The sequence below is a fragment of the Falco naumanni genome, chromosome 4, assembly GCF_017639655.2.
Source record: "Falco naumanni isolate bFalNau1 chromosome 4, bFalNau1.pat, whole genome shotgun sequence".
Taxonomy (NCBI): Eukaryota; Metazoa; Chordata; class Aves; order Falconiformes; family Falconidae; genus Falco; species Falco naumanni.
The window spans coordinates 95,492,252-95,510,468 of record NC_054057.1 but is presented as its reverse complement, the minus strand read 5'-3'; the positions used below and the strand labels follow the sequence as shown (position 1 = coordinate 95,510,468).

Here is an 18,217-nt window from a genome sequence, read left to right as displayed (position 1 = left end):
CATCTAAATTAAACATAGCCAAGGGAAAAAAGCCCAGCAGGCTGAGATAGGAAGGAGCCTGCTGATCACATGTCTGAGAACTCTTACAATATTCTGAAAAATGGTGAATAATAGGTGACAGGTAAATGACCTCATGGAAAGAGGCTTCAATAAACCTCTTCTGTTCTTTATAAAATACATGTTTACCTCTCCAGCCTGATATAAAAAGCATGCCTTCCGTCCAAAGCCAAATTTTATGAGTTCTCTGATGCATAAGGCAATAGAAATAGGACATGCAGAGACTATATTTTGTTATACATTTTTAAAAGAAGAGTGAATAAAAAGCCTTGCACTCAATTCAATTGCATTTCTCTGTGATAGAGTGTGAACACTGCACCTGACTGATTCCTAAATGTAATGAAACATTCTAAGTGGCAACAGGCAGCACTCTATTGCTTTTGTTAAAAATCAGAAAAAGAAATGCATGCCAAGCTTCCAGCACTGATTTAGGATTGTCAGCATTTTCCACCACCTCTAAGTTCTCCACTGATTCAAAGAGCCAATTGACAGTACATAGTAACACCCTTTGGCATAATTATAATCCCTCTCAGCTTTGTCCACCTACTAGTTTAAAATGATGGTTCCCTTAATAACTTCTCCATCAGGCAGAACACAAAGAACGGTGCCTGAGCTGAAGCAGACTCAAGGGCCTCTCGTGGAGAAGGCTAGAGAAAACGATGGACCCTGAAATGACACACGGCGCATCTGCCCAATACAAGCAATGAAAATGTGCACACCCTAATAGTATGGGCATACGTATGCATATACAAGGATTTTTTCCTTCTATCAGTACTACGGTATGAGGTGGGGGAAAAAAATAGCAAGAAAGCAAATGCCTTCTCTGGCTAAACAAGCCCACATTAACATACCACTGCATTAAATGAGAATCAGATCAGAAGAGTTGTGAGTTAATGCAGGAACAACAGATGATCTTTTATTTCCGACAAAAACACAGCTCCCAAATACTTCACTTTGTTCTGTTAAATAGCTGCACTAGAACGGTAAAAACTTGTTTACAGGTTGTGTTTCTTCAGATGGCAGATCAAGCAATGTCACACTGTTGTAGCAAAACAACACAACGGCTTTTTCTTCCCTCTCTTGAAAACCCAGGAATTTTAACATGAAACAGAAAACCGTGTTTGACTGCATTTCTTGGTATGCTGTAATACTGCCTTCTCTGTAAGACTTACACCTGAAAATTGCTTAGCACATAGAAGGCAATGAATTCCTTGGGGCCTAATTCTGTATTCCTTATTGTGTACAACTTCTTTTGAAGTCAACATTAGTGACTTTTTAATTTTCTCCACATCTGCCATTCTTATCTTAGGAGAAAAAAACCCAATCCTTTAATTCCATTAAAAATTCCTTGTAGACTGCCTTTTGTGCTGTTGGTAAGTTTTGAAAATCTTTGAGAAAATTAACATTCAGCGTATTCAGTGTACATATTAATAAAAATAGAGAGAGCAACAGAGAAAATGAGCAAACTATAACAAAACTGCTGATACTTGATAAAGGCAAACCCTTTCAAGAACACAGGCATTAACACCTTCCTGACAAGTGAAGACAGCAGCAAAAATTATCTAATCCCATCTCTTTCCATTGCATTAACAGGAAAACCAACAACAGCAAAATTGGTGACCACAGCCACTGCAGCAGTACAGACAGCTCTGTCAAGCATGTAGTATTTGATGAAACTGTGAAATTAATTTGTGAATACGTGACTTCACAAAGACTTCCGTGTCAGGAATTTCAATCTCCTTACCTGTACCCCTTCATCACACACACAGACCCATGTGAGTGATGCAATGCTGTTAAGATTCAAGAAAAACTACTGTTTCTCCTGTATTCAAGATAACATGCCTATAGAAAGAACGTCCTTTTACAAGAAAAATACTGAACCTTTGCCCTTCAAGTTTTGATAACTTTGTTCTATTTTTATCTTCAAAATATGTTAGCACATATCTTTTTTTGTTCACAGAAGCAAAAGTTAAAGACAACTGCAATGTGGTATACAGTGTCTAAACCAGCAGATTTTTGAGCAGGACTTGGCAAGGGTGACTGACCTCTCCTTTCACCATTTTTTACTGCAGAATGCCTGTCTAACAAGAATATCCCAAAGCCACCTCCAATTTGTTATTTTATGTTGGAAATTTTTGTGCCTCTGGTAGGATTAAGCTTTTAGTTTTGATTGAAACTTTTTACTTTGTGTGGTTGCATATTCAGAACATGGCAGCTCATATCAAATTGTGCAGATAAACCTGAGTGACAGAGATACTACTAGTCTGAAGGATCATAAAGAACATAAATCTGATGAAATCTTGGAACAACAACTTGCTGTTCTTGATACTTATTTTTCAAAGTGCAGGTTAGAAGTACAACGACAGCACGCTACCAGAATAACTATGAGGATGTTGTTAATTATTTAATGGATCAATGGAGTGTCAATCATTTCAACATAAAATAGCCTCCAGACTACAAACCACAATTCTTTAATGCCCAGTAATGCACCCTGGTTGAATGCAATTACATTGAAATGAAAAGGTACCAACTTATTTTTGAAGTGTTAACAAGCCAACCCAGTTAAAATACATACAATTTATGTGATAAAGTTTCATTAGCATATAATTTTTTGTATGAGATTTTACTTTTGATTATCGAAATTTCAACTTTTTCTTTTTTTTTTTTTTTAACTAGGCCAATATTTCCATGATTTGCAAAGCAAGCAAGCTACAGAAGTTATTTAAAATAAATCTGGCATCATAAAACAGAAGAGGTTCACTGCCTTTAATGGAGTAATTTATTTCTCCAAATAGTTATAGAGATCGAGAATAGTAATAGTTATTGGATAGACCGATCCATTTATGAGTTCAATCATGAAGAGGACAGTTTAAGTGCTGTAAGATTTGTTAAATACCTGCCACAGCTTCAGTTAGCATTTCCTGATTTTCTCAGACATCCAGACAAGAGAAAACCCTCCAATTTTATGATCTTTGCTTTGCATCAGCATTTTTCATTTTGCACTGACAAATGACCATAACAGTTGCATTTAATGTTTTTGTTTCAAATATATTATCAAACGTACTGGCTGTCATAAGAAGGTTCTGATTACTGAAAAATACATCACCTGAAGAAAGTTACAGAGATTTAGCAAGCCATTATGCTAATGCTATTCAGCTACTTGAGGTCTGATGAGATCTTTGATATAAGTTGTGTTAATTTACTTTCCAGTGTGCAAATCTAAAATGCATTTAACTAAGTGGTTTGTGCATTATGTAAAGCATAAAACAAAAAAACTTCCTGTTACTGCATAATTACACTACAACAAAGTCTGGCCTCTGGCATTTTGATGTGTGATATATTAATATTAACAAAAGCTAAATGAAAAGAGGAAAACTATGCAAAGTACTATTAACTCTAAAAAGTAGAAAACGTCTTTCAGAGTTAGAAATGGGTGACAAATGTACTAAAACGCATTTCCTTTTGAGAGAAAAGGTATTCCAACTATTAATTTCTGACCCACAATATCATCTTATGTTCACCACACTAAAATCAGCGTGTTGTCAAGAGAACCAAAATGAAGTTCCAGAAGCATGGTCTTCTCTCCCAGCCACTGTCAAGCCCTTTAGTGACTGATGATAGGTAACAACTCACCTTTCTTTTCTCTCCATATGGACAAACATACATGTGAACAAATATACACATGCATAATTCTCTCATACATATTTTATTCCTTCGTAGAATCATAGAACAGTTGAGGTTGCAAGGACCTTTGGAGATTGTCTAGTCCAACCCACCAGCTCAAACCAGGGTCAGCAAAAGTGGACTGTGTCCAGAATATCTTTTAAAATGGAAAGTCCACAATCTTTTTTTTTTTTTTTTTTTTTTTCTCCTTTGCTTTTTTAATAGAGGTTTTGGGGTTTTTAAACCAGCTTTTTACACAGGTTCATTTACTTCAGTTCCTTAAGTTACATCAGGTATACAACAACAAAAAAATTTCCTCAGCAACCATTCATGACGTTACTCTGAATTTTGAATTATTCAAAAAATTATATGAAAAATGTTAATTAAAGACTTCATGTCACATGCTGCATACAAAAAAATTTAGAAACTAAGTTTTATATGTTGCTGTTACAAATTGTTGTTCACATATGAAATTAAGCATATATTTATGGCCTGGATAATATACCAAACCTTTTCAATAAGGCTCAATTTGAAGATTATGTATAACCTATTAGAAAGCAATTTATTTTCCAGATTGCTATCTGATGAAGCAGATGACTCTCATTATCAGTCAACTTACTTAGTCTCTGAGCAGCCTGCAGGGCATCATTTGCAGAATCGGCCACGAAGAATCTCTGAACTGTAACCCCATGGTCTGCCATTATTTTTTTGCTTTGGTATTCCTGCAAGTTCAGCCATCGTCTAGGGGTTAATTGAACAGCCTGGAAAAACAAGAGGGGAAAATAACATAATACTCATTAAGAACAGTTCATGAGACAGCCAACTGAGCTCTTCCACCTTATAGTTATCTCAAACCAGCAGTTAAACAACACTGTTTCAGAGAAAAGGTAAAATATGTATTGATTTACCTAAGTGCCTTTTCTTAACATTCGTGCATCCGAAGTACTCTGAAAGCTAGACATACTTTTTAAAAGGTGCCTAAGGCTCACTGGGTGATCTTGGCTAGACAAAATATCTTGCATTAGATATTGATGCAGATTGGCAAACTTGGCTTGAACTCTAAAGTCTATTTACATTTCTATGTTATCCTACTCTATAAAAATATTAACAGACTGTTACCTTAAAACAAATTCATTGCTTGATATTAAATGCCCTTATTTACACTAAATTTTATATAATAATTCCCTAGAAAATTATTTCTACTGATTCCATGCATTTATTGCACCATATCTGAGAAAAAAAACAACTGATATGGAATTAGCATCATCTCGAAGGAAACTATATACTAATATATGTATTTTCAGTAGTCTGTTACCTGTGCTTAGTTGGTTGCACTTCTAAGAATATTTTGTTGAGCATGCTAGCACAACCACATCAGCCATGAAAGGCCAACAACAGTTGAAGAAGAATTTAATTTCCGTTCTCAACATGCCAGTTTAGATGCTTGCATGTGCATGCGTATATACATATATGTGTATATATATATATATATATAAAATGCATACAAAGATTTGGCAACCTTACACACAAAAAGACATCACCTTTGCTTGTCTTGGCAGTAAACATGGAGTAGACACTATAAAAGTCACAGGATCATTACTGAATGATTTCAAGAAAGGAAACATTCTCCACACAGGATAATTTTTTACAGACAAAAGCAATAATTAAGGAGCTGTCACTGACTCCTAGCGTATAATGGCAAAAGTGGAGCTGACTCCTGGCAGTGGCATAATCCCATTTTGTACCAACAAAAGATGGTCTCCCCACATGGAGAGACAAACCGTTGTCCTACTGGCAGACAGCCCACAATCAATTCTTGCTTTCTGTTGAAGTAAGGAGCACAGTATGCAAGCTAGCACTATATATTTAGATATGTTTGCCAAAGAGGATTATTTACTACAGTAATACTTTGATCTCTAACAGCACGATAAAAAATATTGTCCTAATGCAACTTTACACTGAAAACAAAAAAAAAAAAAAAACCATGCTAAAGTCTTTCAATAATACATACCCTTTGCACATTATACTGGAGTTTTAAATGCTGTGTTGTATCAAAAGCAAACCTCAGTCTGTTCCTGTTTGCTTTGAAACATAGCACAAAAGATTGATGCATAAAGAAAATACAAACCCCATCTTTTACAGTATATAACCACATGTTTTCTGTAAAAGTGACTCCCACAGAACTTAAACAGTTACAAATAGCTCGGAATGACACATTTTAAATTCTTTTAACCATAACCTGGTTAACATATTTTAGAAGAATAAACCAACATATTGTCAGTATGCTCTCTGTCTACCTCTAATTCTAGGCATCATACAGGCACCTCAGTATGTTTTATATTCCTCCATGTTATTCACAGACAAGATGTTATTACATTTACACAATGCCTTCAAATGTAGGGTCAAAATTTAAAGTGACTTTAATAATTGTTTATGTTTAATTTGGTTTTTTTTATTATAAATTCTCTGTTAGGCTCTAACAGCTATTACTTCATCATCATTTCCAGAAAGGGATTAACACTAGGAGCCAAGGGGGATCCTGAAGGTCAATTCTAGTCGCACATAAAAAAAGGCCAGAGATTTTCAACTAAAAGCTGATGCCACAAGCCCTTAGTTTCCATCAAGCTACAGAAAGTTTTTAGTGTGACTGGAGAAAATAACAGTTTTATCCCTGACAATCATTAAGCTTCTCTTTTTCACCGTTCCTCTAAAGACTACCTCATAATAAAAATATTATTATTTATATTATTTTACGTATATTATCGTAATGAGGACTTCAGAATACATTATTATTGATACATGCATAAAATCCATATATATACACCTACACTAAAGAGAAGCATCACCTGAATCTGCACAGGTAGATGGGAGACTATTAATGCGTTATTTGAGCACTACCCTAAGACTAAAATACATTTCCAATGCCCCCCCTCCCCCCCTTTCAGCTGTAGGCACTACCAAAAGAAAGAACATCCCAATCGTGATCAGAAGCTGACCACATTTGCAAAGGGAGTGAGGCAAGGAAGAAAAAACAATACACATCTCCATGTGACTAACTGGCTTTCAGCCATTCTGCTCTAGTTACAAGATATATCTAATGTGTGCGCTCCCCCCTCAAGGCCCAGAGCTACAGCAGGAGAATATCTACAAAGACATTTCTCAATCCATTTCCCTTGAGCAACAAGGAATTTACCAATGTGACTTTCAGGGTTCAGAAAAATAAGCTCACATCTTTAGTTAAAGTGGAATGATTTATACCAAAATGAACAAACCCATCAATTCTAATTTAAATCTGAAAGGAAGAAACCTTGATTTAAACAACTGTACTCAAATTCTGTGTTGGCACTTCCAGAAGAAAGGTTAATTCTCCTTAGCTGGAAGTTAATTTGAAACAAAGGATAAGTCTATGCTTATTTTGACGGTGCTTTTTGCTCATCTGTTATATATTTACAAATCTTACAGATACAGTTCTTTACATCATATAATCTTATATTTACTAGGAGCCAAAAGACTTTGGAGACATATGTCGATGCTATGTCTCCATTCTGTCAATGGACAGAATTAAATGCGAAAAAAAGATATCAAAGTTGCTGTATTAAATAGAAAGCTGAGTTAAAAGTTTTACCAAGAGAATGATTCCTTTGAAAGAATTGCTAAAGCAGTCCTAACCAAGAACTGTTCGCACAGAAAAACAGTCTGCAAACTTACAGTTAGTAAGCATGTACATTTATTTTTTCTCTCCTATATTATATGATTCTAACAGAGACCATCTTACTTAGTGCCAACAGAAGACTTTCAATCAAGACATACAACAAAAGACAAACTCCTGGTTGTGAGTGAACTACTCAATAAAATGAATTAGTATAGCTTACCACTGTATACAGAAGAACAATATATTTAAGAAACCAACTGTGACAAAGTCTGTATTAGAAGCTCTGAAGAGCAAGAAACATGAAAAACTTGCTTTAAAGCACTTGCAGTATATACACCATATGTCTTGAGAAGAGCAGGCACAATAAAGCAGTCAAAAGAGATGAAATAAAGCAAACCTTTGAATCTGTAAAGACGACTACTCTTTCAAGACTATCTTGAAAAACCAAGAGTTGCAAACATATGCATTTTAGGCTTAAGGCACAAAAAAAAATAAAGACGACCATGGGATGTTAGAAATGTGAGTAAACAGATGACTCCCTGAACTAATTCCCAACTCAAAAATATTTCGGTTGCAATAAATGCATATCTTAAAAGGGACACCAATACAAATAATTAATTATAAAAATACAAGAATCTTAAAAATCCTTGCCAGATTAAGTTCCCAACTGCCTGAGATACATTTATACCAAGCCTTCACGAGAATTTGAGATGGGCTTCAAATAGCATAATTTTTTAGGGTGTCATAAATTTCCATGCATCTTACAGGTAAATGTATAACTGAGGCTGACCATAACAATGCTACTGCACAAAGGTACAGCCTTGTAGACTACTGTCTACGCTGTCTTAAAGTTTTAAAAGAAAGCCACTTCCCATACCTAGCCTTCCATAGGCAGCCATAATCCACCCCTTTCCCCTGAAACTTATTAAGAGGACCCTTTAACACAGTACAGAACACAAGTCCAGCGTCACACGTCTTTGTATCATTTACTTTCCCATTCTGCAGCTCTGCTCTTGTCAACAATTTAATGGCTCTCAGGAGCATTGAACAACACTGCTAGATTCACCAGTGTGGTCCTGTCTCTCATGAAAGACTGATGAATTAAGTTGTAAATTACCATCAGAAAAATAATTTCAGTCTGAAAGGGTACATAAAAGGGTAACTAAAGCACAGAAAAGCAGAGGCAACCTTTTAAGAATTTCTGTTTGTTATTGAGTCTCACCACCTTCTATTCCCAGCTTGAATACTTTTATCTCCTCTTCCCACATAGTAGTCAGAAAACCATTCTGGAAAACACCGTACAACTCTCAGATCTTTCCATGCAGCTTTGTCTACAGTTGAAACACAGTATGTTCCAACAGTTTAAGATATATCTGTGTTTCATCTGTTTTTTTATTGCAAGGTTGTACTGGAGTACAAGGAGTACATTCTGTCACGCCAGCCTGTGAAGAAGAGACTGGAAATAGTACACAGACTCTAGTAAAACCTGACTCTCTATGTAACATCTCATGTTTCATCTTCATAAGATGACAACGAAGAACTAGAAAATCTTCCATCCGTGGCATTTTTCTGTTACCCTTAAGACATTTTTTTCTAACAACAGGAAGTTTTAAAACATCTTACTAAACTTACACACATTGTTATTACCTTAACCTTGAATATTAACTTCTGTCAAGTTCTGAACAGCCCAAAGAAGGGCTGTAGGTTTAAATACATCTTTCTAAACCTTTTTTTAGTGGTACTTTACTACTTAGCATGTAAGCTACAGTTGCTATAACAAAGAAAAACCTAAAATCACTCCAGTGAGCCTAAATGAAAACCCAGACTATGTTTTCGCAGAATGGAATAAAGGAAAACTGAAACTAAAGGATTTAGTCTTTTGAAAGCAAGCTCCTGTTAAAAGGCTAAAATAAATATTATTCATGACTCTGCTGAAGACTTCCAACAGACCTTATATTACTACAAGGAAAAAAAAAAAAAAAAAAAAGGCTTTCATATGAGCTCTTTATGTGTGTTGCGTATTGATATATACATTGTAGATGGAAAGTAGCTCATTTGAGTTTCAGATATACCAGATAAAAGAAAAAACACACCTTTCAACTTAAATCACAAACAAGATTCAAGAATAAATCAGTTCATACAACTAAGAAAAACATCACTAGTAGCACATATTGATGTTTTTATATATATTTTTAAAAATAATAAAGTTTTAAAGAGGAATTAAATTCTTCCTAATAAGATATTTCTTAAGATTAGATTTCTAACATAAGTGTTTATCAAAGAGTTTAGTATACTTAAATAGGACTTTATTACAACTGATAACATTTCATTAGAGCTGACAACAGTACCAAAAATCCCCAAACGTAAGTAAGTTAAATGAAAAGCCTCAACTGAACAGTAACAGAAAGTAAGATGAAGGCAGAATTATTTAATCAAGTACAAGTTTCACACTGGATTCCCTCCTGCTGGCTAGAATTATTTGGCATTTTCCAAAAGCACAAAGAACCAGTACGGCTGGGGTTCACCTCTAATCTTCCTTCCCTTCTCCATCTTCCAAGACTTTTGTTACCAGTCAGAATCACACCAATATGGACCAAAAATCTATAGAGTGCGATGAGGATTTCAGGAAACTATTGTTACTAGTAATTGTGATTTTGTTCTGAACAAACCTTCTGTTCAAAGTTACCTCTTTATATATCTAACTAGATACCATGTTTGGTCAAATTATGTACGTACAGCATCGTTAAAATGAGTGACATATGCATCAAGAAATCAAACATACCTTTTTGACCATCTTAAGGCCAGGCATTGCATAACAGTATTGGTGGTTTATTGACTACTGCTAGAGAAAAAAATTTTGATTGTTCACATAACCTACATGATTTCTTATTTACCATTTTTTTCTTCTTTTTTATACGAAATGCTAAGGGCTCTGCAGAAATAATTTGGACAGTTGCATTTTTCTTCCACTGCTCTGTCTGCCAATTCTTGAGATGTCACATGGCCAAAAAAATTATTTGCATTATTTGAATAATATGGGATAAACAATAACAGCATAGTTAAACAGAAGTGAAACTACAAGTACATTTTATAGCAGGAATCTGCTTCAATATAAGTAAAAAAAAACAACCCTCAAACAAATAGATGTAGTAAACACTGCAACAGAGAGACAACTTTGTCCTTATATATGCAGCATTAAGTACTCTGACGTGCAACATCTTTCAGATGACCCAAGACTTTATCTTTTGACTGCTTGCTTTTGAAAAAAGGAAACACACACATAAATACAGAAGAAACTGTCTTAACATATTCACCAAGAAGCTTGCAAATTGCATGTTAAATACTTCAGCAAAACTCTGCTTAGAAATAGATGTTCCATATAACCACAAAACAAGAGCAACATCAGTAAATGCAAGCTTCATCAAACTATATTATTGATTATTTCTTATCTGAACCTATATGGTCAGTATAATGTTTTTTCACTCTTTGGCCTCCCTGGTAAAACCTCTAAGGTTGACTCCAAGAGTGATGATTTCACATAAATACTGCCATGTAGCATGTATGCGACAGGTACCAAAGAGCATCACACTGGAGAAGATACGCAGACAAGCTTTAATAAACAAACAAGCAGAAAACACCATGATGACATGCACACATGTAAAAAAATCAGCACCTTTTTGAAGCCGAATCAGCTCACAGCAGAGCCTCACAAGTAGCTGTGTCGCTAGAACAACTGAAGCTTAACGACAGGAACATTTTTAGCCAGCAGTATTACCAACTGCATTGAACTTGCCCATCAACACAGTAAGTTACTACTACAAGATAACATTCTTCCAAAAAGCAAAATAAAAGTAAAACCATTTTTGAAAATAGCAATAAGGGCTGGACAGCAGTATTTTCAGGCACACTCTACTACCGACCTGTAGAATTCTGACTGTTAAGCATTACGTTTTTTTTTTAAAAACAAGAACAAATCGCTTAAATCTCTTTTGTAAAAAGTATATGAAGAAACTGCTGAAAAGAAGAAATGAAAGACCAAGTCTGACAAACAACCAAAGATTCAAATTATAATCTCTATTACATCCCAGACCTTTTGGTCTTAAGAAAATTAATAACAAAAAATTTTGTGCCATTACATGACTAATTCCACATGGAACTACCTTGGCTAAGCATTCACAATTAAGTATTTTGCCATATCGAGTTCAGTGATCATGTTTAGACAATTTACCTAAAAAAAAAATAATCCAAAACCACCAAACTAAAAAATACTAACTTTCTCTTAGCAAGTGTCTTTAGGTCAAATCTGTACTTTTGGAAAACACCGAATAATTCTAGCTAGGGGAAGGGAATCCAGTGATAATCAACGCTATTAAAAAAAAAAAACAAAAACAAACAGACACACCCTCCCCCCCAAAAAAAAAAAAAAACAACCCCAAACTAAGTAAATTCCTGGGATAATTTCACATCCCTTGACACAGCTATGTAATTTGGGCAGCTCTATGGTTTATATTAACCTAGCATAACACATTTTATTGCATAACTGTTAAAAGGAAGACACATTTTAGTGACATCCAACATCCCCTTTTCATTCTTAGTATAAATGGAAGCCAGTACTAACATCATGAAACAAAGATGGATCCTTTTTTTTTTTAAAAAAAAAAAAGCACCTGACAGTAAAGCTGGTCAAACAAATGCATACTGCTTTCTTCCCCCCTTGCTGCTCCACTAAAGTAATGTAGCTGCAGCTATGCTAATAGATCCTGTGCCGGTATAAAACAGCTCTACCAACACAAATTATCTCTACATGAATGCAAATTATGTCAAATGTATATAGTATCAAGTTTTATAAATATGGACTATATTGTAACAGTTTTACTGGAAATAAGTCATTTGGAGAGAAAAACTGTGGTGTCTATGGGGAGATCTTTTAGATGGATTCTGTAGCTGAAATAAAAAGGAAGTGTGTTTAGCATATCTTATCTAAAATAAAAGCACCTAACCAAAAAAATCAATTTGCTTACCCAACACATTCTACAGCATTCCAGTTTATTCAATTTGTGCACTCTGACCTGTAATACAATTCCAAGCGTGTAAGAAAGAAAACAGACACACAAAGATGACAGTAACGAAACAGCATACCATTCATCAATATAAATAAACCTTTATTATAGTTATTGACATACAGCTACTGTAATTGACAAAGTTGTAGGAGAAGTTCCTGTCAAAAACGAACCATCAGAAATACAACTAAATGGCATACCCTCATATAAATCACTGCGGGTAAATGTACATTTTATTAAGTCATATACTTGAAATACACTACATAAGCCACTGAAAACAAACTAAAACACTTACTTCAGTTTGCTGGCATTGCTGATGTAAAGAATAAGCATCCATAGAGTTAGTTTGACAAGAAACAAAAAGATACTACACTAAACAAAAAAAGCTTATCACAAATGTACGTCATAAAAAGCAAACGTTCAGACACTACTACACTTTGTTCTGTATGAAAGCAAGTATTTCAAGCACACAATAAAATGGAAAAGGCTCCTGGTAAGACTGTCAGCTATAAGGTCTGCCATGTGAACTCACACCACACATCCCCTTCCCTCCAAAGATGATTAACGCCACATACCTCTAGGTATATTGCGAAAAACAGGACAGCAAATGTCCTTCACAAGTAACGTCCTGCTGGCTACCGCAAATCAATAACTTTAATCTTCCAAAGCAGAAGTTAGAATCCAGACCATCCCATTTAAAAGCCACAGAGGAAAACATCTTCCCCCAACATCCCATATTGCCCACTTCGGATCGGATACGATATGGCAGAGAGGTCCCTTTGGTACCAGAAGAGATGGTCAGCTTCACGTAACACTGAGCATTTTGATCAGTGTCAACCTAGATTTTGTGAGATATTTATGAAGAATAAAACTGATTCTGTGAGATAGTTTAAGAAGAAATCTTGAATATTTTTTGTGACAAAAGCAGAGTCCACAGCAGTTGGGAATTGCTTATTTCTTATAGTTTATATCAAAACAGTATAAGCATTCTTGACCTTAAAAATCAATATTCGATTTTAAAATCCTCCACAGGTACAGCTGAAGACCTTGTAAGAGTTAAGTACCATTATTTATTCCTACAAATGGGAATTCATTTTAACTGAATTAAAACAAAGGCAACACACAAACTCTAGTTAACAGTTATAGGCCTTTTAGTTCCAAATTTATTACTTAAAACACACCACACAAAATATCTGGAGCAGTAAAATACAGTATGTCTAAGGGAAAATAATAATATCAAACTTCCCAGTTCCTTAAAGGTTACAACATTTTGATCAATAAACTGTAGGGGCAATTTACTGTTTTATACTACTGAACCATATACTCACTTTTCAGAATGAGTGATATCTGTCACTGCAATTGTGAAGGTTTATGTAACCTTCAACTTCAAATAAAACAAACAAAAAACCCTATGAAATGTGCAATACATTGTTGTTTACTAAAGCTAGACAGCCTGTTCTGGTGGATAATTATGACTGTTCCTAACAGTTATATGACTCTTTGAACAAGATGTCTATGTTAAATAACTAAATTATTCTCGTCATACGCATTAAAAAAAAAAAAAAAAAGAAAAACTGGGGGCTTGGTTATAAAAGGAGCAGACAGTTAATATTATTATTAGGATTTCTATTGTTAAACTTTTTACAAAACTTAGACAAACAGTGGAGAGGATGACCAAGAGTTTGGAAAGCATGTTTTGTTTAAGTATGCAAACTTTAAAAACTTCAAGAGTTAAACAGGCAACCGTTTCTGCTCAGAGTCCACTTTATTGAAAATCTAGTTATTATGTTGAGCAAGCAAATCTTGATAGCAAAGCCTTAAGTTAAATCCTAATGGGGAAATTTTTTGTCCAGCATTGCCTTAATATTGTTTTCCAACTACCCAAGCGAGCTTATTCAAAACTGAGTGTTCCGTAGCCTCTGAGAACACTAACACACCCTTAAGCCTTGCATAGACACGTGTATCCGCTCAATCCATGAGCGGTTTGATGACATTTCAATAGCAGCACACTTGAGCAATCGACCAATTGCTCCCTGCGTGCTTCTGCAATGCAGGAAAACTAGTGCTGTGTTACACCTGTCCACCTCATGCTGCCTCCCAACCAAAGCTGACAACAGTTTAGACTTCACCACCATCCTCCCATATATTGCTGACATACCCTCACACAGCAATGCAGCCCCTCTAACAGCCAAGTGCTTTGTATTACTTGAAACCAAGAAGCTAAGATACTGGACAAAGTAATTGCTACAGGGCTGTGGTTTCCCATTTCTGCTCGGACGACCCAGAGGCAACGGCCACCACGGCTCCCCAGCCACTTGCTCCTACGTCCTCCCTCATGTCCCCCGAGTTAACTCAGCTCCCCTGAAGCAGAGCTAACCCAGCAGAAAGATTCTGCTGCCCACTTAGAGGACCAGGTGAAGATGAGAGCCAGTGCAAGAGACACACCAGCAATGCATCAGTGAGGGCAGGATCCCCCCTTCTGACAACAGCCTGTCCTTACCCTGGTGTAGCAGAGACACCAAACTGCACCGCCTGTTGCAAACCAAGCCTGGAGAAGACAACATGAAACTACATGCAAATAACTCAATTGCACATTTTCTTCTAAAGCAATTACTCAATTTCAAAGCAGTTCATTGTGGAGAACAGTAACACTCCAGAAGAGCTATGGTTCAGAAGTCTACAGTTTAAAACAATTGAATTATGTTTATTTTTTTATTATATCAGGTGTTTGTGTCACTATTCTAATTCTAGTTCATGCAATCAAAACAAGTGCTTAGTTAAATCTTCGCCTGAAGACTTTCACATAGTTCAAAGAAAAGCCAATTTTTCTTGTCATGTTGCAAGGTTCATTTAATAGGAGCCACTGCAAAACAGAGACAGGACAGCAGGAATCATGGCGCATCACAGCAGGAAACATCAAGATGGTGACAAACATCCAATAAATAAAAGGAAGAGATTTCTTGAACTAGTAACAGCTTCCTTTTCTAAAATTGACATTTTAGCTGAAAAGCTAAAGAAGGTATATTTAGTTATCTCATCCTTTTTAGTTAAAAGAAACTACTTTTCTTCCATTGCCAGGCAGCAGCAATTATTCTCATGCAACATGATAAAGCAAGGATATAAACTACAGATTACCTACCTGTAGATAACAAACCGTACTAAAAACTAATAAATGCCACTTGACATCACTTGTCTGTTGAGAAACAGGCATCACCAATTGCTAACAGAATTGGTTTGTTTAATGATTATGCTAATTTACTGAACTCTTACTAGACAGATACACGGGCAGTATTGATGAGTTCCATAAGGCATTATAAAGTATGGCTGAATTGCTTCAAAACAAATTAAACCAGAACATATTGTACACTATTTAAAGGAATAATAAAAGCCTGGTAGTGACTGAACGCTCAGGATGAGCTCTCTGAAAAAGGCACAAGTTTTCAGAACTGTACAGACTTAAAAACCTACCGCTGCAGTGGAAAACTTCCCATCTACGTGCGTGGGAACTTACACCCAGGGATTCTGATGCTCCTGCACGCAGGTGACAAAACATGCCCCTCTGGCATACAAGTGTCAGTGCTTTACAAACCCTTGCAGAGGCACATGCTGAGTTGGAAATGTGTTAACATACGTCTGTCTACTTTACTACTAACAGGTAGAGATTGCTCAAGAGTGTCTGAATGTCACACCAGCTCTACTGAGCTCACCAGGGCAGAGGCTGACAGACTCAGATTAGGGACACTGAAGAATGTGGTACATTGCATTTTCCACACAACCACCTATCTACCTTTTTGTTGTTGTTGTTACTAATAAATTCTAACCTATCTACAGGAATGGTGTAGTAATAGATTGTCCATCTGCGGATTTAGTGCAGCGCAACATGGCCCTGAAAATAAAAGCAGCTATTAAACTTCCAACTCATAATTTCTCTTTGCTTGTGTTGGGGCTGCATCTAGTGTCTCTTTATATCTCTTATGAATTCTAAGTTCCTAAATTAAGAAAGAAATAGAAATTAGGTTTTCACTCAAGAAAGGAATCACTACAAGCAATATCTGTCAATTTGTAAGCATTTATTCATACACAATTTAGATGAGAAACAATATTACTTTCTCCTTCAAATTTCAGGTCATGTGAAAGGAGTTTTATCTCAGTAACATCACAGAAATGAACAGAAATTGATATCAAATAAACACCTATAAAATACTCTCAACATGATATGGCAATAAAAGCCATGCTTTTTGCTTTTTAAGGAGAAAAGTCAGACACAGGAGACTGCAGCGGGGTGTACTGAGTCAGAGTAAGAAGGTCTGACATTTCTGTGTAATACAGGACAGTTCAAAGCACCAAGACCTGCAGAAACTATTTAGAAACAGACAGTTTTGGCCTCCACCTGAACAGTCTAGGCTGAATGTTAAAATTAACCTGGGAGAGTGAATGATTTAACTAAAGAATTAAGCCTATCGGATTTGATTCCGAAGTCCAGTCATGAATCAAACTCCCTCACTCTCCCCCAATTTCCTCACTAAAGTGGGTGAACCTTTCCAAAACTCGCTCACTAGCTGAATGGTTCATTTTGCAAGAATAAAAATGTGGCTCCATTTGAGCTTTTTAAGACTAAAAACACAAATGCCATCATGACTGGGGAGATTGAACACTTACATCGCTACTCACTACCTCAAAATTTATTCAATAATAACTATGTAAAATACTCATGAGGATTTTCCTCTTCCACCTCTAAACCAATATTCCCTGACACTGAAAAATACACTTAACTGTAATGACATACTAATCAATATTCTGTTTGGAAACATAACGATACTTCAACAGCCCTCTTTATTTTTGATTCGGCATTTTCTTTCCTCTCTCAGTGGTGGAATCCCTCAGCTGGTAAAGAGGAACGTCAGGAGTCCGTCCATCGGTTCTGAAGTGGCTGGATGCTGTCAAGGCTTTCTTTGCTTTATTTATCTCTTTCATTAAAATCAACCTTCTAAATCTTTCCACAGTGGCTCTGAAATGGAACAGTATAATTTTGTGCTTTAATAATTGCCACAGAAACAGAACAGGACTGCAGAAGACAACACCAAACTCATTCACATACTATTCACAACTCTGAAACTTAGATTTACAAAGCCATATAGATTGAATTTAAAAGAAAATAATATGGAAACCTATCTATTCAGGAACCTTTCCCTTTTACCTAAGCCATAGCAATATGTACATGAGAACCATCTCAGTTATGCCTTGGATATTTCACAGTACTACAGATAAAACAGTGAGGATTATTTAAACTTTGCCAGCCTCTTAGTAAATGTACTCAGGGTGGAAGTGGAGCTGAAAATGCTAAACTGCTATTTTAACAAAACCATAACGCCTCACTTAACAGTTCTCCTGAATGTTCCCGTTTGTTGCCTACTGCAAGAAAAAGTTTTACTTCAAGGGTTCCCAAACATCTCTCTATATACTTTCCTGTCCTACTATGTTCTTTTGATTTTATCTTTTACTCCTCATCATCCTTTTATAATCAGTCTGATTGCAAACTGGTTGACCCCAAGCTTAACCTCTGCACTTGTGTGGAAATGATGCAGCATAGCATGACGTTCCTACACTGCAGAATTCCTTTGGGTCATTACCGCAAGAAAAAAAACCGAAACAAAACAAAAACCAAATCTACACAATTCTGTTCCAGTGTGTCTTGAAATTACATTTATAAACAGCTTTCTGATTTATCCTTCTGTTTACTTCTCATGCAAGGAAGCAGAGACAAGAATGAACTTGAAGTCCTTCA

The 18,217-nt window shown here is 35.8% G+C and overlaps 1 protein-coding gene across 1 annotated transcript in view; it reads right to left on the bottom strand.

Annotated features, from left to right (window-relative positions):
* The window catches only part of SUCLG2 (succinate-CoA ligase GDP-forming subunit beta), a 131,741-nt gene that overhangs the window by 100,399 nt on the left and 13,125 nt on the right, over positions 1-18,217 (bottom strand). Inside the window, exon 2 of the mRNA XM_040589831.1 lies at positions 4,340-4,481. Within this exon, the coding sequence (XP_040445765.1) occupies positions 4,340-4,481 (142 nt within the window). The remainder of the gene's footprint in view (positions 1-4,339; positions 4,482-18,217) is intronic.